General features: G+C 36.2%; 1 protein-coding gene across 7 annotated transcripts in view; it reads left to right on the top strand.

The window, feature by feature from the left end:
• The window catches only part of LOC128015952 (receptor-type tyrosine-protein phosphatase T-like), a 247,730-nt gene extending 228,873 nt beyond the window's left edge, over positions 1-18,857 (top strand). For all 7 annotated transcript variants that reach the window (XM_052600218.1, XM_052600217.1, XM_052600216.1 and 4 more), the window contains 9 exons: positions 86-240; positions 2,697-2,832; positions 4,553-4,702; positions 6,134-6,307; positions 7,187-7,318; positions 9,640-9,765; positions 13,111-13,274; positions 14,826-14,961; positions 17,224-18,857. In XM_052600218.1, coding sequence (XP_052456178.1) covers positions 86-240; positions 2,697-2,832; positions 4,553-4,702; positions 6,134-6,307; positions 7,187-7,318; positions 9,640-9,765; positions 13,111-13,274; positions 14,826-14,961; positions 17,224-17,277 — 1,227 coding nt within the window. In that variant the 3' untranslated portion in view covers positions 17,278-18,857. The remainder of the gene's footprint in view (positions 1-85; positions 241-2,696; positions 2,833-4,552; positions 4,703-6,133; positions 6,308-7,186; positions 7,319-9,639; positions 9,766-13,110; positions 13,275-14,825; positions 14,962-17,223) is intronic.
• The last annotated feature ends 1,731 nt before the right edge of the window (positions 18,858-20,588 follow it).

Here is a 20,588-nt window from a genome sequence, read left to right as displayed (position 1 = left end):
CCATCTTTTACCATGATCACCTGTCTCTTACCCTCAGATGATGACACCTGTTGATATTAAGTTTAACACATGCTCCTGTTTGCAGAAGGGTCACCATGAAATTCGAGAAATCCGGCAGTTCCATTTCACCAGCTGGCCTGATCACGGTGTTCCCTGCTACGCCACAGGCCTGCTGGGCTTCATCCGCCAGGTCAAGTTCCTCAATCCTCCAGACGCAGGACCCATCGTGGTACACTGCAGGTGCGCTCTTATCTAAACATCTCTTGCATTTACTTCATTATGTCCCTTTCTCAGTCTCCTTACATATATTTATCAATTCAAAAGTTCTGGTTTGAAGTTGGATTCATGGTTTGATTATTAATCTACCGTGAGAGGTCTGTTGATTAATTAGAATTTAAAGGGGTCATATGATGTGATTACAATTTTTCCTTTCTCTTTGGAGTGTTACAAGCTCTTGGTGCTTGTAGAAGATCTGTAAAGTTGCAAAGACTAAAGTCTCAAATCCAAAGAGATATTCCTAATCAAAGTTAAGACTCTACAACACCCCGCTAAAACACCTCATTTAAACACGCCCCCACATTTCTACATCACTGCGGAAATATTTGCGTAATACTGCCCAAATGTTCATGCAAAGAAAGAAGCCGTGGTTTCAGTAAATCACAGTTAGTGTTGAAGCAGCCATGTCAGGGAGATTCCGTGTGTATCAAGGCAAAAGTAAAAACACTTTATTTGGCGTTACCAAAGTATATGCATTTAGGAATCTTTAAGATTACTTACAAGTTACAACAGAACAGTAACGCATTTTATGGATGAGTGTTTCGTGAACCTAGGAGAGGAGGTAATTCTGACATTGCTACGACAATCTGGCGCTTCTGAATCAGCTACTGTTTTATTATCCGTTTAAGTATTTGCGATTTAAGTGAATTGAAACAGTTTTAATGTGAAATTAGGTGAATGCATTGATTTCGTTAAATGTATTTAAACATTTTTATGTTATCTCAAACATTTGTCAGTCCAGATGAACACTTGCTGGCAGCAGAACTAACTTCTCATGTATCAAGTTAAAGAACCAAGGGAGGTAGAAGAGAAGCTGATTTTCACACATATTCACGAGCACTCACATTCTCACACTAACGTAGGACGCTTCGGCACATGAATAGACATTCACCAATGAATCTGTCCACAACATGCCCACGTCATGCTCACAGATGGACACCGACAGACTCGCTCTCACAGTTGTGGGGAGTAATTGGGGGCCGTGTGGGAAGAAGGTTTGAGAATGAAAGGTGACAGCAGGAGACTGTGAAATGGCAGAGTAAATTTGCAGTCGGCCCTGCAATCCCAGAGACGCAGCAGATGTGACAAAGAGACTTTCAGAGCGGATTAGCCCAAGTGTCAAGTCCTCCTAGTGCAGAGTTTAAGATTTGGATTCAAGCAGTAGTTTTTCAGAACATTCCAAATGTTCCTTCCATGTGACACAGAAGGAGTTTTAGCAGAATGTCCTTGCTGCTCGCAGGGTTAATGTCAGTAATAGGATATTAGTCAAACCTGACACAACACAAACTGACGTACCATATTTAACTGTAGTATACAAAAGTTTACTTTATGATATAACATCTGAGTAATATGGTTTATTTATGAAGCTCTGTTGTAATTTTTTAGGTCTTTTACTGTGTATTTTTCAGCAGTTTGATTAAAAACTATGTTGCATATGTTAATCCTGTAAAACCTGACATATTAAATGATAGTAAGAACATTGTATTGAAACCAGAAAAAGTCTAAAAATAAATGTACAATGTAAAACAGTGAGATCTTTATATTAGTATAGCAGACTACTTACATAAAATGCATAGAAATATCTGTAGTTTTATGATTACATCTCTGTAGTTTATATTATTGGTGACAAAACATATATTTTAATGCAGTACTGTACATTAATGAGTGTAGCTTCAGGCCATTAAATGTTTATCTTAAAATATTACTAACAATATAAAATATTTTCTTATGTTTGCTTTATAAAAATCTGTATTTTTATTTCACAATATTTCAAACCATGACCTGAAGAGAGACATTTTCACCATTATACTTAAAGGCATTTTACTTGCGAAAAAATATAAACTGACAATTAAGATGACGGAAGGGATGTAGCAGAATGTCTACAACTATTTCTTTTTTTTTTCTTTTTTTTCTGAAAAGTTTTGATAATGTAGATGTAATTTAGAAGTCTTAGAAATTTGACGATTAATTACAATGAATATCAGTTCGAATACAGTATGCTTATAACGTATGGTGATTTGGGGATGATGATAATAGTGAATGAATGAATGACTGAGGATGTGAGGTGTAAAGGACATCCTCCCTGCCTCATCCCTCTCCGTCCCTTGCTTTCTATTTGTCAGTTGTTTACCACTCTTACCATTAATCACCGTGAGTGACGGCCAATCTGTGACACCATGGAGTTGCCCTGTGTGTGTGTGTGTGTGTGTGTTGTTTTAGAGTGACTGGTGGCACATCTTCTGTCCAAATGCTCTCTCACACACACAAGCATCTTGGTCAGCCAGAACCCTGTTTTCGTAACACCTAACATTTGATTCTTAGCAGAAATCTCAGTCTTATGAATGTGTTGTGTAATATAGATAGATAGATCATGCGTTCAAAAGCCTAAGCATAAGCCTGTTCTTGTGTAATCTCCGCAGTGCTGGTGCTGGAAGAACAGGCTGCTTCATTGCAGTGGACATTATGTTGGACATGGCCGAGAGTGAAGGAGTGGTGGACATCTTCAACTGCATCAGAGAGCTGCGCTCACAGAGAGTCAACATGGTCCAGACGGAGGTGAGAATGCACCTTACTGTCTGTTCAGCTTCATTCAGGCAGCCAGAATATGCACAGCCTATTTACTCACTCCTTTCCTCAATCATCCTTATATTCAATGATTCACTCTTTCACACACACAGTCGTTTACTAACCCTTTCACTAGTTTACATACTTCTCAATCACAACCTCAGAACCTCACTCACATAGCCTTTTACTAAACCCTTCAATCTGTGAAGATGATATTGAAGCCATCTGTTTAAATCTTAAAACTTAGATAACCTTTCTCTTCCCTACATTAATCTCCTGACGGGCAGATCCCCTTCCCAGAATTAGCTGGATGTTGGAATTCCAAGTCATGCCCCCTCGTGGTGGATAAAAATGTTTTTCTTTTTTTTTGAAAATCATTCAAGCATTTGATGTGAAAACCCATTGTTCTGAATTATTTAGTACAATGATGATTTTTTTCTATTATCATTTATAATAATAAATTATTGTTGTTGTTTAAATATTAATAATAATTAGTAGTAGTAGTCATGCTCACTTAATAACACACTATATCAAGTCAACATGCCATTTTATTCGATTCTATGTTTTTTGCGATGAGGAAAGCATGCTTTTAAAAGACTAACACTAAACACAGTGGTGGTGATAATGGCTTCTGGGAGGCAATTTGTGTCAGCCTTCAGCTCCGTTCAAAGCTAATCCTCCACAGATACAACACACAGCAATTAATCTTTTAAAAGGCTTTTTCCTGGTCTTTTGTCCTCAGCCCTACGCAGAAGTGCTCACCAGGTTATGGAGTAATAGGTACGAGAGGTCAGCCCAGCTTGACTTTAGCTTAGTGTGGATCAAAGGGCTACATTTACAGCTTTAAGCCGGAGGCATTGTTGGGTAAAAATATGGATAATTCCAGCCCATATTTGTGGCCAGGGTTTAAGAAGGAGTTTAATATTAGGTGCAGGATGGGGATGGTGCTTCGAGTGCCCCCTTAATACCATTTTTAAGGCCGCAGTTGGAACCGTTTTGGGGGACGTTGCTGTCACCGCAGGATTTTGGCATCAGAAGCTGCAACGCTGTAATCCATGTAAAACATCCCTGAGGCTGAAGTCATTTCGCCATCAGCAAACTGTGCTTTATCTCAATGTCCATGCACCGCTCTCATGCTAACATTTGTGGGAGCATCGGCTCCATATTTCCCCGGTGATTTGCTATGATGCTGTGCGGCGATCACTCTCAGCTCGAGCTCAGGCTTTTTAAACGGATGTGTTTGGATGATCATGATTTATGTAGATTGGCTGGTTAGAAGATGTCAAATTTTAAATCAAACCCTTAATTAATTAAGAGCTCTGATTATTGTTTTTTATTATTAATAAATGCGCTAAAATGCCAAAGAGAGGTTTTCTCACGTGGCCTTACAAGCTACCAGCTGTCAGAATATTTTGAATCAGCAGAAGAAAAAGTGACTTTAGTATGGATTAATTATAATTAAATAGATAATTGCATTTAAATATAAAACTGTTCACTGAAAAAAAAAAAATCACAGTTTTTTAGAAGACACACACATACAGGTATTAAAAACTACCATTCAAGTGTCTGATGCACACCAATTCTGCATTTATTTGATTCATGCATTATTTTAAACAAGGTGCTTTCATATATGCTTTTCACTGATATGTTGTGGTAAACTGGTAAAAAAAATTTAGTAAGAGTTGATATATATGTCTCTCTCTCTCTGCAGGAGCAGTATGTGTTTGTGCATGATGCCATACTGGAAGCATGTTTGTGTGGGAACACGGCTATCCCAGTGTGTGAATTCAGAGCCATCTACTACAACATCAGCAGACTGGACCCTCAGACCAACTCCAGCCAGATCAAAGATGAGTTTCAGGTGAGCAGTTTACACGAATGGATTGGTCTTTCATAAGTAGATTGCTTCTTAAATGTTACTATACCATCAGTACAACAGTTAACACTTTGCACAGTAAAACAATAAGTGAATTAATATGTCCAGATGGAAATTGCTCTTTCACAACCCAGGAGACACAAATGAGACAAGCAGTAAAAGTAAAGACCTAAAACATTATTGTGGATAGCACACCTCAGATCATTTAGTATTTAGTATAAGAGATATGTTCGAGTTCATAGTGAGATTTGATTTCAGACTTTGAGCACAATCTGTGAAACTACAAAAATTAGATTTCTCAGTTTATCAGCCTCTATTTGCTCATCATTCAATCTCATTACAGTCTAGGAAGAGCAAATGAGATAGTAAAGAGAGTCTTTAGGTCAGGAACATACATTTTTTAAGCGTAATGCGGCTCTTTAAACTGTAATGCGCGAGCAACAGAAGCAGCCCACGTAAAGGCCTAATTTAAAGAATCCTCCAAGGTTTTGGCTTTCGATTGGTAGTCTTCTATTATGGCTGAAGGCCTTACAGCTATTTCTAACAACTTCATCAAGCTCTCTGGTGCGATTTCGTCATGATTACTTCGAAATTCGAAGCGCATTTGAATAAGTCAATCAGCAAAGTGCTGCAGCGTCCTTAACTGATTTAACTTAACGATGAGACACCCTCACTCATAGCGTTTCTTTACAAGCCATCGGCTAACTGCTAAGCCCCATAAAGCCCAGAGCTGAGCTATTTTTTTTGGTGCCTTTATGTTTTGTGTTCCCTGTGAAATGAGTGAGCCACTACCGTCTGAGGGCGAAGCAAAGCTTTTAGATCTGTGAGGTGTTTCATAAGATATGATGAATATGTTTCTTTCCTTCTTTCCTCCAAGATCTTTCGTTTATCTTTCTATCTAGCGCTGCATCTTTCTCTGTTGTAAGCTTTTTTTCACTGTCTGTCTCTCTCTCCCTCAACGTCTCTGTTCTTCAGTCTGTCTAATACATAAGTAATGACTGACCTTCAGTTTGCTAAAATATTTGCATTGCTTGTGGTTGGTCCAGCAGTGCGAGCGGAATTGGTTTTTATAAAGACACAATTTTTCCCTAAGAAAGACCAAAAGCAGCCTAATGTGGTCACACTTTATTTTAAGGTCCAATTCTCACTATTTACTAACCATTAACTATGACTTTTGCCTCAATTAACCCCTTATCTGCTGCTTATTAATAGTTTATAAGGTAGTTGTTAAGTTTAGGGTATTGGGTAGGATTATGGATGTCATGCATTATATGTACTTTATAAGCACTAATAAACAGCCAATATGTTAATAAGCAACTAGTTATTAGTGAGAATTGGACCCTATACTAAAGTGTTACCCCTAATGTTTTTCTATGTTTTAAAGGTGTATGTTACAGTCCTTGTCTTCTTCTTCAGACTCTGAATATAGTGACACCGCGTGTCCGTCCGGAGGACTGCAGCGTAGGTCTGCTCCCGCGTAACCACGATAAGAACCGCAGCATGGACGTCCTCGCGGTGGACCGCTGCCTGCCTTTCCTCATTTCTGTTGATGGCGAGTCCAGCAATTACATCAATGCAGCACTGATGGACGTAAGATTGATTGCTGTTGTTAGAGGTTACCTGGCCAACTATGTTCAATGTAAAAATCTAGTATAGTTGCATTATGTTTTCAGTCTTGCATTGAACTTTAAAGGGGTCATATATACATTTTTCCCACTTATTATACACCCAAACAACATTTGTAACTATAATTTACTTATTTTAGTCAGAATTTAGATATTAATTTATGTACATCCTTTTTCCAATGCTTAGGATTAAACAGAAAAAAATGTAAACTATAAAAAGAGCACTCACAAAAACCTCAAATAAATTGCTTGCGGTTACCGTTTTGCTGTAGTTTATTTATTTTTTTTGAGTTCTAAAACTTTAAGTATTTTTTTATATAGTAAATAACTCAAAACATTATATCACAGCGCTTCCCATAGTGCACTCTGATAAATCCCTGAGGACGGCCTGGAGATCACACAGTAACAATCTCATATAAACAAGCCAATTTAACAGAGTACAAGATGAGATCACATCTCTGTAATCTCCACACATAGATCATAATCACACTCGTACCGTAAACCAGCATCTTCACGCAGCATCCAAAAAGCATAATCATGACAGAAGACACGCACCTCAGATAAAGAACAACAAGATGAAAAAAGAGGATAAGTAGCCAAATGAAATGAATGGCCGACCCATGCTAGCAGAGTGTGTGTATTTGTCTCAAACGAAACCTCTGCAGTCCTTGTCAATGGATCTCTTTGCAAGGTTATCACTCAGTCCCTGTGTTTCCTGTCCCTCTGCAGGTCTCGGTTTAGTTTCGGTCTTTACTCATGGGAGGCACGTTGGGATGTGTTGGGTTCAGGGACTTCTTCAGTGCTGGGAGGAAGAGTTAACTTGTTCTCTTATTGATTGTCCTAGAGCCACAAACAGCCGGCGGCGTTCATCGTAACGCAGCACCCTCTGCCCAACACTGTGGCTGACTTCTGGAGGCTAGTGTTCGACTACAACTGCTCCACTATTGTGATGCTGAATGAAATGGATGCTGCACAGGTATGTGAAGTCCTTGACCCTCACCTCCATTTGTTATCTATTGCAATTGGATGTTGGGAGATGGGATTTGAGTAGTATATGCTACCATTCAAAAGTTTGGGGTCTGCTATTATTATTATTTTTTTACAGAAATGAATGCATTTATTCAGCAAACACATCAAATTGATCAAAAGTGATTAATCAAATAAACTGATAAAATAAATGCTGTTCTTTTGAACCTTCTATTCATTAAATAATTTAACAAAATTAAAAAAAGGATTCTATGAAAATATTTAGTGGCACAACCATTTTCAACATTGGCAATAAGAAGAAATGTTTTTGAACAGCAAATCAGCATATAAGAATGATTTCTGAAGGATCATGTGACACTAAAGACTGGAGGAATGATACTGAAAATTCAGCTTTGTCAATAATAATAAATTGCCTTTCAAAATATATTCAATTATAAAACAGCCACATTAACTGTAATATTTTACAATATTGCTGCATTTACTATATTTTTTATCAAATAAATTTAGCTTCATTGAGCATAAAATAGTACAACCCCCAAACTTTTGGATGGTAGTGTATATATGAAATATAACTTATATTATATATCAGTGTTAATTTTGACACGAAATTTTAATTTAGTTTTAGTATTAGTCTTTTGACTATAATTCTTTTTAGTTTTAGTCAAGTTTTAGTCATCTGATTTGTTTTAATTTTAGTCTTATTTTAGTCGACTAAAATTGCTTGGTATTTTAGTCGACTAAAATAAGACTAAAATCAATAACAGACTTACTAGACAATTTTTTACAGCTGGTATAGGAAACAAACTTAACCAAAATATATAAAACACAAATTCAACTTTATTTCAACCTAACTGTGTCTTTATTTCGATTCAAAAGCTTTTATGCAGCAACAAACACTATCATGATAATGTAAACAATAACTAGCTGCCAATTGACCATCAATAAAAGAAAAATAAAGTTAGGTCCAGGACCTTAAAGCTTACAGCTGAGCTGAACAATAAGTGCATACATTTAAAGTAAATATTTAATAAGTTGGGTGGATAAAAAAAGTAACAAGATTTTATAAGGTATTCATTTGTCTAGCAATATTGTATGTTTTAAATACTACAATATTGCTAGATTAGTATGTATAATGATAGGATTTGAACATTCACGTTTCACATGACTAATATAGAAATATTTGTGATATTGTCAACAAGTAGAACATTATAAAATATACTAAAAATTAGTATTAATCAAATGTATGTATAATAATATTACGTATTAGCATCTAACTTGAAGAAGGGGCTATTTTACAGTACTTTTCAGTTCGTAATATTTAATGCTACAACATTTAAGCACTGCAGTTTTCCAGTTTTGCTTAGCTCAATAAACAAAAGAACATCGTTGTGAAATTACATTTGAGAAAAAGTCCAGGTGGCTCGTCTGTAAATGTCTTTTCAAATTGGTTGTGTTCTTGCCACGAATGAGCGCTCCGCGTGCTTTACACTTTGTTTTGTTTTGTTCGTCGTCAAACGTGAAGTGAGCTGTGGACATTTTGTCGCTCTTTTAGACATCACCTCTTCGAATGCCGTCTTCCCGGGAGCTCATTTAAAAACTGAAAACCTTCACGTCTCAATAAGTCAGGCTCGGATTGGTTCTCTTCTCTCATGCAATCTGCCTGTTCCGTTTTGCCGGTTCTTTTGTTCATTCCTCGCATCTCTCCCGTCTGTTGATTTGATTTTCGTCACAGTCTATTTTCGTCTCGTCCTTTATTCGTTGACGATAATGTCAATCAATTTAGTCATAGTTTTAGTCTCCATCAGTGCCTTCTTTTTTAGTTTTCGTTTCGTTTTCATCCGCAAAAATATATTCGTGACGAAAATAATGACGAAAATATTTAGTCAACGAAATTAACACTGTTATATATAAGTTATATATATATATTATGTAAAGTTTTTCATAACATAACCTTATTTTTCAGAAAAGTTATAAATGAGACGTTTCATCTTTTATTTTTTTCACTTGGGAGGAAGATTATAGTTCTGAAAGTTACAGTATATTTTTATCTTTTATCTCAGAAGATCAAGGGAAATCTGATTCATCATAATGTGGCTCATTTAATTTTGAGTGAGTAAGTAAGGGATCATTGGAACAGATTTCTTTGGCACACTGCAATTTGAGTTCAGATTAGTGGACTTTAGAATTATTGAGTTATTTCCATGTTCTCCTGCACTCTTTAGATTTCAAAGAACATTATTGAGTCACGTTGTCTGGATGTGAACTTCTGTTCAGTGTACTGATTCGCTGTAATTCTCTCCCTCGCTGCAGCTCTGCATGCAGTACTGGCCAGAAAAGGGCTCCTGCTGCTACGGCCCCATTCAGGCTGAATTCATCTCCGCTGACATTGACGAGGACATTATCAATCGCATTTTTAGGATCTGCAACATGGCACGGGTAAGTGGGGTCAGTAGACACGGAAAGGGAATAGTTTTAGATCCTCTTTATGACACTGTTGAGTGACTGAGGCAGAGATGTGTTCATTGATTCACTTCTCACTGTGTCATCTCATCCTTTTATGATACTCAGACTCCAACCAGGTCTGCGCTTTTTTGTCCGAAGACCAGGGTGCAAATTTTATATATATATATATATATATATATATATATATATATATATATATATATATATATATATATATATATATATACTATATATATTATATATACATATACACACACTACTGTTAAAAGATTTGTAAAAGTTTTTTTCTTTTAATGGTTTTATATAATCAAGTTACTAACGGTCACGGAGGCTGCATTTATTTGATCAAAAACACAGTGAACCATAATATTGTGAAATATTATTACAATTTCAAAAATAACTAGTTTCTCTTTGAATATGTTTTAAAATGTAATTTATTCCTGTAATGAAACAACTGAATTTTCAGCTGATGTTACAGTCTTCAGTGTCAAATGATCCTTCAGAAATCATGATTTGATTCTTAAGAAGCATTATTTATTATCATCATTAAAAACAGTTGATCTGCTAAATACTTTTTGCAAAAGCTGTGATACAAATGAACCCAGTAAAAAAAAATTACAAGTTACATTTCAGTCACAAAACAGAAGATAAGTTTAAAAGTTAGTGTGTATTTTTACTTGCTGCTAAATAGATGATTGTGAACAGGTCACGCTCACCTGAGGAGATTCCATAGCAACAGCTGCTCAAATGATTCTTGTCAAATGTGTGCTGTTACAAGCAAAACAAAAAAAAACTGTAGTTCAAAACTTGAATCTGTAGTGTTTCTTTCCCACCTTCAACTTATTGAAGTGAAAAAATATTGATGGTTTTCAAACAGGTGCCCTGATGATGAACCTAAACAGATGAGCCAAATAAGTACATCCTGATGTACTTTGTGCTCTGTGTCAATCCATCCTTACAGTGACTCGCTAAATTAAAACTGCTTTTTAGAAGCAAAAATTCACTTGATTTGACTCCTAATGTGACAATAAATCAACAGCAGCTGAGATTAGTGAGTTCTGAGTTAGTGAAGTGAGAAATTATGTTTAGCTCAGAAGAGACCACAACTCTATAATCCCTCTCAATCCACATGATTTCAACACTCAGCACATCGCATGCATCTCTGAACGGGATTCGTTCTGCCAGACACATGTGCATAAATATTTGACCACCATCCTGCTACACCTGATATAAGCCATGGATGGGTTTTGTGCAGTTATTCTTCTTTTCCATGTGAGTTAGCTTGAGCTTTCTGTTCGTGCACATTAGCAGTCGTTACTGAAGCTAAACCTGTTTCAAGTGTCAAAATGTTTCAGAAGACTCATCCCGCCTCCTCCTGCTTCCCTTCTCTTTTCTTCCCCCTCTTTCTCTTTAACCACTGGTGACAGGCAAGGTTTACCAGGGAGCTAATCAGTGCAAGCGCAGCATAGCGGCACAAAATAAATAAGTGCCACAGCATCACAAATTTGCCATGAAATGGCTCCGTCGATGGCAAATTGTGTGTAATATGACTCTCATTTAGCTGATCCGGTCTAAGTCTCCAGCTAACGTCTCTGTTTGCTTTGACTTCTGTCTGATTTATTTCTGGCTTTTCATTGTCACTGCAAAAATCAGGTACTGTGAATGTTTTATAAATATATATATATAATATATAATATACATAGAGACAAAATAGTTACAATAATTTTCATTTTCGTCAATAGCTGTCTGTTATCCAGTACACAAAAAAATTGGTCTAGAAACCCTTTTTACTCAAAAATGTTTTAATTTCACCATTTATTACACAAACTGCAACTTACACATACAGTCATGGCCAAAAATATCGACACCCTTGGTAAATGTGATCAAAGAAGACTGTGAAAATTAATCTGCATTGTTAATCCTTTTGATCTTTTATTTAAAAAAAAAAAAAATCACAAATGTATCTTTTCATTAGATAATAAGAATTTAAAATGGTGGGAAATATCATTATGAAATAAAGGTTTTTCTCAAATACTTGTTGGACACAATTATGGGCACCACTAGAAATTCTTATGAGTAAATAAAGTGATCACAGCTGGAGAACTGCAGAAAATAGTTGAGTCTCAGGTTCAGAAAACCTTAAATAAATTTTCAAACAGCACCTACATCACCACATGTTGTTTGGGAGGGTTTCAAGAAAAATTCTCCTAGCTCATCCAAAAACAAACTAAAGCATATTCAGTTATCAGACACAACTGGAACTTCAAATGGCACTGGCTTCTATGGTCAGATGAAACAAAAAAATTAGCTTTTAGAAGCAAACACTCAAGATGGGTTTGGTGAACACAGAGATAAAAAGTACCCCATGTGTACAATGAAATATACAGCTGTATTTTTGATGTCATGGGCCTATATTTCTGCTGGAGGTCCCTGGACATCTTGTTTAGATACATGGCATCATGGATTCTATTAAATACCAACAGATGAAAAATCAGTAAGTCACTGACTCTTGTTAGAAATCTTATAATGGACCATGTTAGGATCTTCCAACTGTACAATAATCCAAACATAAACCTCAAAAACAACACAGAAATTGGTCAATGAGCTCAAAACCAAGCTTCTGCTATAGCCATTCCAGTCCTCTGACCTGAAGAGGAGAAGCTGGGAATCTAAAGGGTCTGGAGGGATTCTGGATGAAGGAATGTTGTCTGATCTCTTGTCAGGTGTTCTCTAACCTCATCAGGCATTATAGCAGAAAACTCAGAGCTGTTGAACTGGCAAATGGGGGTTTCAAAAAGTATTGAATAAAAGGTTGCTGTTAATCGCTGCCAATGTGTATTAAAGAAAAACATTTATTTCATAATGATATTTCCCCCCATTTTAAATATTTATTATCAAATTAAAGGATGCATTTTTGTGAATTAAAAAAAAAAAGATAAAAGGGATTAACAATGTAGATGTATTTTCACAGCCTTCTTTGATCATATTTACCAAGGGTGCCAATATTTTTGGCCATGGACTGTATGTAATATAATATTAATATAGAAAGACAGTATAATGGTATTTTCTTGTGAATCGTACTCCGGTAATCATTTTTATTTGCAAGCTTCAAAACCCCCTTTGTTTTTATTTGAGTTGTCAGATAAATGTGAATAGCAGCTCAGATCATTTGTTCTTGGAAGATTTTGAGAAATGTTTTAGTTAATATTGAGATATTGAATTTGACTTGCATTCTTATTTTGTCACATTGTAAAACATGAGTGAACGTAAATGTTTTCTAGATAAATGTTCTCAAAACATCTCTTGTTCTGCTTCCAGCCTCAAGACGGCTACCGTCTGGTCCAGCATTTCCAGTTTATTGGTTGGCCAGCGTACAGAGACACGCCGCTGTCCAAACGCTCCATTCTGCAGCTGGTCAGACGACTGGCCAAGTGGCAGGAGCAGTATGATGGAGGAGATGGACGCACAGTGGTCCACTGTCTGTGAGTGTGACCTCCACAACCCCAGCTCCATCACAACACAAAGCTGATACACATAAACATGTTAATGTATGAATGAGTCTGGCTTGACGAAACCCTGTGATGAGCAGTACATCAATAGAAGGTTTATTTATTCAGCTTTCAGATGATGTATAAATCTCAATTTCGATAAATTTACCCTTATGACTGGTTTTGTGGTCCAGGGTCACATAGAATTAATTGTTGATGACATCTTAAATGGACACTGTATGTACTGAAATAGTTCACCCAAAAAAGAAAATTTGCTAAAAATGAACTCACCTTCAGGCCATCCAAGACGTAAATGAGTTTGATTTTCATCAGAACAGAAATTTATCATTGCATCATTTGTTCATCAACGGATCCTCTGCAGTGAATGGGTGTCGTCAGAATGAGAGTCTAACATCTGATAAAAACATCACAATAATCTGCAAGTAATCCAACTCCAATCCATTATAAATGTCTTGTGAAGACAAAAGCTGTGAGTTTGTAAGAAACAAATAAATTGTTAAGAGGTTTTTAACTTCAAATGAGTTAAAAATCCATAATTATCCATAATAATGCATCATCCAGTAAAAAAAAGTTGTCTTGTCTGAATCAGGAGAGAAATATGCACAGATTAAGTACCACTTATAAGTGAAAAAAGTCCAAAATATTTCTAAACAAATATGTCAGTGGATTATGATGTGAGAGGACAACAGGGGTTGGAATATATTTTCAGCAAATTTTCACTTTCTGATGAATTATTCCTTTAGCACCATTTTGCTACAAATCTGAACATATTTAAAGGACTGTCTAGTATAGCTAATAAGAGTTTAATTAAGCCCATTTTGATGTGTATTTCACAGCTTTTCATCCAAGTCTGTGTGCACTGTGAACCAGTCGATACAGAATCGTAGATTAAAACAGCTTTTAAAGTGCTACAGGATAAAACCGCACAGCCTTTGAGCCAAGGACAATCTTATCAGCGTCATAAATTAAAGCCAGAGAGATTCAAAAGATCTGACAACTTCATTACTTTCCCATCATCACTGTCAAAAAAAGTTCAGCTGTTGAATGCAGAGCAGTTTCCCCGAGAGAAATAATTGAAAAATGTCACAGTGAATCACTTGAAAGACAATTATCTCCTTGATTTTGTCAGGTCATTGTACAGATAATCAGGTGTCAAACTGACCCGTGATCAGTGGCTGTTACTTGATTTATCAGCATTTCTGCAATATCCTCTGCTCAAGAAAACATCCAGATTCAAATACAAGCCTCAGACTACTTCTAAACCGTGCATAATGTGGCATCAGTGTTTGTGTTTTTCAAGGAAATGAAACTAAAAATGGCTGCACATTAAAGTAAGGTATTAGAGGCTATTTTAACATCACAATGAGATGACACACTTCAGCAGTAAGGCTGGAGTCATGAGGCCTATCTTCAGAAATGTAGCACAAGCCAAGCTGTGTTTTTTGGGATATTAGCTCTGCATATCTGTGACATTATGGGATGTGTGATTTGTTTCTCATGCCTTACTGTCGTTGGTTTCTTCAGGACTGGTGGAGGACGCAGCGGGACGTTCTGTGCCATCTGTAGCATCTGTGAGATGATCCAACAGCAGAACATCGTGGACGTGTTCCACACGGTAAAGACGCTGAGGAACAACAAGGCCAACATGGTGGAGACAATGGTGAGCTATACACAAATCTAACACTATATCTGTTAATGTTTTCAGTTGTTCAGTTTTGGTGTATTCATCTGTTTTTTAGCATGTTCACATAAATAAGTGTTTTTGTATCGTGTTTAGTGTCATTTTACACTACCGTTCAAAAGTTTGGGGTCAGTTAGATTCGCCAAGCATGCATTAAATTGATCAAGACAAGACATTTATAATGTTATAAAAGATTTCTATTTAAATATGTTCATTTGAACTTTTTATTCATTAAAGAATCCTAAAAATATGTATATTAAACAGCAATAATTTGTTTGTTGAGTAGCAAATCAGCATACAGTATTAGAAGGATTTCTGAAAGATCATGATTAAAAATTCGGCTTTACCATCACAGGTATAAATTACATTTTCAAATATATTGTAATAAATATATTTTAAAACTGGAATTTTAAATGGTCTTTTTCTTTTTATAAATTAATATAACCAATGGGCTTTATTTACATAACAGTCATTAACACGAGTTGCCACTTGTCTGCGAGTCTTTTGCAGATGGTATCATTTCTTTCTCTACACTAGTTCCAATTACAAGTGGGGAACCAGTGGGAACATTTAATTTTTAGTTTACCACCATATGACCCCATCCTCATCTTTCTCAGTTCTTCAGATAATGGCTGTTGAGTGGTTAGATATTCAGATAATCGCTATCTTCAGGTAGTTTGTTGGTGGTCTTGATGGTTCCAAGCACAGTTCTTTGAGCCTTCCCATCATTTCTGCTGCTTCTCATCTCTCCGAGACAGAAACAGAGTCTAATTATTCAGTCACTTCAAACCTTTGAGACGGACAGCTGCACTTTGGGCAGTTCTGAGAGAACGTCTCGTGTCTAATAGGATACTGCTGCAGGTGCAAGTAGACATCTGTCCTGCCCTTATCCCCTAATTCCACTCCAAACATATTCAGTATACAGGGTGCAATTTGCCGGTGGGGGGGTGTGGGATTTCCCCCTTTCTGGTCAATGTATCCCTGACTCTGCTGAATTATTTTTATTTTATAAATTTATCCCCCCCTCAAAAGTGATCAGTGCTACTACACTAGTGGCAAGACGGATCACAGAACTTATCACGGATCAGTGGTTTGATTAAATTCAATTTTATTTTAAGTCCGCGCAGATTCTCTGTATTCACCACTCTGCAGACTTGCTCAATGTCCCGCCCACGGCGCTATCTGATTGGTTACACCTCACGAGTAATAGCCTATCAACACTTGCGAGACGGTTGAAGCCGGGTCCGCTGTGCAGTGGAGTTGCTAACTTGGCCACTTTGTCGCTCGATTTAGCGCCTTTTTCCCAAAAAAGCAACAAGCGACAAATCTAGCGACATTTTGGGCAATCATATTTAGGATCTGAGACTCTCTGGTGCTGCCGCACGAGCACGAGGTCTCTCTTTCCCAGCGCAAGCCTCTCTCTCTGCTTCTGCTGTGTTCAGTGAGCGCAGAGAGGAACAGCACTTACGTCATACATTTGCTAATTAGCGCATGACGTCATATAGTTCTATTCTCATTATTTATTTTTATGAATTAAAATGTTTAAAAACACCCCCCCCCCTCTGTTTGTTTTTTCACAAATCGCACCCTGACAGTATATATATATATATATATATATATATATATATATATATATATATATATATATATATATATATATATATATATATATATATATATATTAGCAGCTAGAAATTTATATTTGTGAGTGCAGAATTCATGAATTAATTAATTAATTTATTTCTCTTATTAGATTCTTAATTATTATTGATTTATTTTCTAATGATTAAAGCTAACTAATTTCCTCTAAGGCTCTCTGTTCTAGGTTGGTTGAGAAGAGATTGATTGCAGTGATTTATATATAAAAAAAAAAAAAATCTTAAAAAAAAAATGATTCTAGATCATTCTTAATCATCAGCTAGACATAGCTATTTATGCTTGTGATCGCTATTATGAGCATGCCATTATAATAAACAATGCTAATAAACTTTTTAAAAGTAGCATTATAAAAATGACACGAATTACCATATTCACCCAGGCCATGTACTGTATAGGCACCCTCTGACATCTAGATGACATCTAGTTCCTCTATCATAAGCAGATGTTTTTCTTCTAATAAAAGTGACTTTATAATGATGGGATTGGATTATTAACGCAGGGGTTATAGGGAAAATCCCCCTTGAGCGGCGTCTGCCTTTGAACTGCTAATATATTTTTCCCACTGCTTCTGTTTTTGTTTAGGAGCAGTACAAATTCTGTTACGAGGTGGCTCTGGAGAGCTTGAATGCCTTCTGAACGTACGAAAGTGAAGAAGGGGAAAAAAACATGCAAAGCAATCTTCTCTTCTTCCTCAGAATGGCATCTGATCTCATCACAGACTCATCGTTCAGTCTTTCCTCTGAGCTTCTGTGATGAAAACTAAAGTTCAAGCCTTCGCTGTAAAATACTGTATAAATAAAACAAAACGTTATTTGCCATTTCTTTCTTCTTCTGTCAATGTCCAGCATCAGAGCGTGTATCCTGGACCGTGAAGTGATCTTGTACAGTCCTATTCCTTCTTAGCTATACGCCTTGAATGTTACCCATCAATGTAAAGAACGACGGTGAGAAAACAAAAGCTTCTTTTTACATGCCAGCTGGGAATAACCAAATAGACTTTCCCTGAGCTCTGTACAGATTTAAAGAAAATCAAAAAAATCCAAACAAAGCTTAAGTGAATTTGCGGAGAAACGTGAGGACGGATATTTTTGTTATTCTGATGATTTTTGTGGTTCCTTTCTTTGGTGTGTTTTCACTCTGCCTGCTTTCTCATACACATGAGCCGCTCGCGTACAGACCAACGGAAAGATTTTTCAAAGGTTGGACGTTTTGGGTAATATTTGTTCTATCGCTGTTTCTGTCTTTTCTTTTCGTGTTTGTTCTTTCTAAAAATAGATGTTGCCATTTTGGTTTTGGTTTTGGTTTCTTGATTGTAGGGAGTGAATGTTAAAGATTAAATATGCATCTGAAGTATTTTTTGTTTTCATTTGCACTTTATATGTTACCTCCCAGGGTGAATCTTACAAATAACTACTGTATAATGAGAAATTATATTTAGCATCAAAAAAAATAATATATTTTAAGACAATTAACTGCCTGATTGTCAATAGTCTGTTGTAAGGTGTAAAAAAAAAGAACAACCAATCATCTCAAGATTCTGAAAATCTACACTCAAAAATAAGCTTCACGTGCTTAATAAAAAATACATAGTGTATATATTGGACATTTCTTTGTGAGATTCACCCAAGTATTTGTATGTATGTATGTGTAAATCTTGTTGCATCATTTGATTTGAAGTGCCAATTTCACATTAAATAGAAAGACTGCCACCAAACCACAGACAGGAAGTATATCATGAACCATGCGTAGCTGCATTTGGACCATTAAACAGCTGGCAACTCTTTTCTAAACCAGGATTTGGCTGAGAAGCTTTTCACACTCTTCAAGCTTTCTGAAACCAGCGTCTACATTTTTCAGTGTGGTAAAAGCTAGTGATTTTAATTGTAAATCCAAGAGTTTTGCACGAAAACTGTGATCTGACTGTGATATTCGTTTCTGAACTTCTGAACCATATTTTTAAGAAGAATATATGAATGTTTCACTGAAAAACCAGCCATCACACAAGGTTACGGCACTTACTCCTTTTTTACTTTTCATGAATTCACTGCCTGCTATGTTTTACTTCACTATGCGTATTTTTACTTTATTTCAATTATTATTTATCATTTATTTGTCTAGCAAAGTGGTATATAGAGCTGGTGATTTCATGACCATGGTGGTTCTGTTGCTTGGAATTGTGATGACATTAATAAAGGGACCAAAATGTTGAACAGCAACTTTTCTGAAGCGCTGAAGTTCTGTTTCTGGTTTGACTTACGATCACTGTCTCTGCTGATGACAGCTGAACATCTGCACCACTTTACTCTCCTACAGACGCTGAGGAAACTAAACCGTTAAGAGGTCATTCTGATTGTGCCTGAACATTTCAAGATTTTCTTTCATTTATTCATTTCATTGGAAATGTGGTACTGCACCACATCACTTCAATGCAAGTCGTTTCACTCGGCGTCACTAATGAAATCTGACAACGTTTCTTAAAGAGCAGCTTTTTCAGACTAGACCAGCCAAAACACTACACTTTTAAAATCAGAACAGATTTTTTTTTTCAAAACTGGGCATCATACACAATGACTTCTAACAGCAGCTGTAGTGACGCGATGACTTTAACAAATAGTGATTGGATCTTTTATTTAGAAGGCAGGAATTATAATCCGCATTAGACTTTCTCCCATTCTCCCATGAGTAATATGAGTAATAATGCACATCTTTGTAGATCTAAAGAAGGGGTGTCAAATTCAATTCCGGAGCTTTGCAAACTTTTATTCCAACCCGTCACTAACACACATCCCATGTAGTTTTCAGATAAGCCTGAAGAACTTGATGAGTTGGATCAGGTGTGTTTAACTAGGCTTGAATCTAAACTTTGCAGGACTCCGAACCTCCAGGAATTGAGATCTAAAATCTTTGACCACACATGAGTTGCTGTTTCCCATAATGCAAGGCACTCGACCTTCCAATTCCAATGTTTTGCATGAACCCGGTGCAATATCGAACAGGAATTTTAACAGCTCTTTATTTAATTTGATTCCCAGATAAGAATTATCATTCCCATTAAATTAAGAAAACGTTAATTCTCACATTCTCAAAATGTTTCAAAAAGTTGTTGTTTTTTTCTTGTTTATATGAAACTTTGAGAGAGCGTTCCATTTGATCATTTTGTAAACTGAATGTTTCCTGGAAACAAGTAGTAAAAAAAAAAAGTAAAAATAAAAATTAGATGAATTTCCAACAAACAAAAAGAATCATGAACAATGTATAAAAAAATGTTTTGAAGCGAATGTTTTGAGAGTATAACTTGGAACAAACATTTTATTAATGTAACTGGAAGAATGTTTGTTCCTAACTTTGAGAACCTTGCCAGAATGGTATCAAAACTTCTGAGTATGTTCCTTATTAGCTGGGTTGGACTGCAAAAAAATATATATAAATAAATAAATCACAACATTTTTAAACAAAGAGAGGAAACAATGCATTATGACATTGACAGAAGGTAACACTACAGGTTATACAATTTGCATATTGCATATAATGAATGAAGTAAAAAACAAAAACAAAGATTTTACAAAAAATGTTTGGAAACAAATAAATAGTTATGATAGACACAAGGGCGTAACATGGGCTGTGTTCTTAGTAGACTGTGTTTATCATCTTTGCCCTCATGCCCACCTGGACAGGACCCACATCAAAGACAGTGAAGTCTCAGAAGGGTGAAGGTGCTTCTTTAAGTAATCAAGACCCAGACTGCAGCAGAGACTCGTATAAAGACAGATTCACTCCAGACTGCCGAAACAACTTGCCGCCGTGGGCCTTGATATCATATACAGTACTATATATGAGCATGAAAGAAATGTATGAAAGAAAAAAACATAACAACTTTTTCTTACTAAAATGTGTAAAGCCGTTGTATTCAGATTAGAGATGGTTAATATAAGAGGAATGGGTCATTT

Source organism: Carassius gibelio, chromosome A6 (genome assembly GCF_023724105.1).
Source record: "Carassius gibelio isolate Cgi1373 ecotype wild population from Czech Republic chromosome A6, carGib1.2-hapl.c, whole genome shotgun sequence".
Classification (NCBI taxonomy): domain Eukaryota; kingdom Metazoa; phylum Chordata; class Actinopteri; order Cypriniformes; family Cyprinidae; genus Carassius; species Carassius gibelio.
Note: the sequence above shows the minus strand (reverse complement) of the source record. Positions and strands in the feature narration are given on the sequence as shown.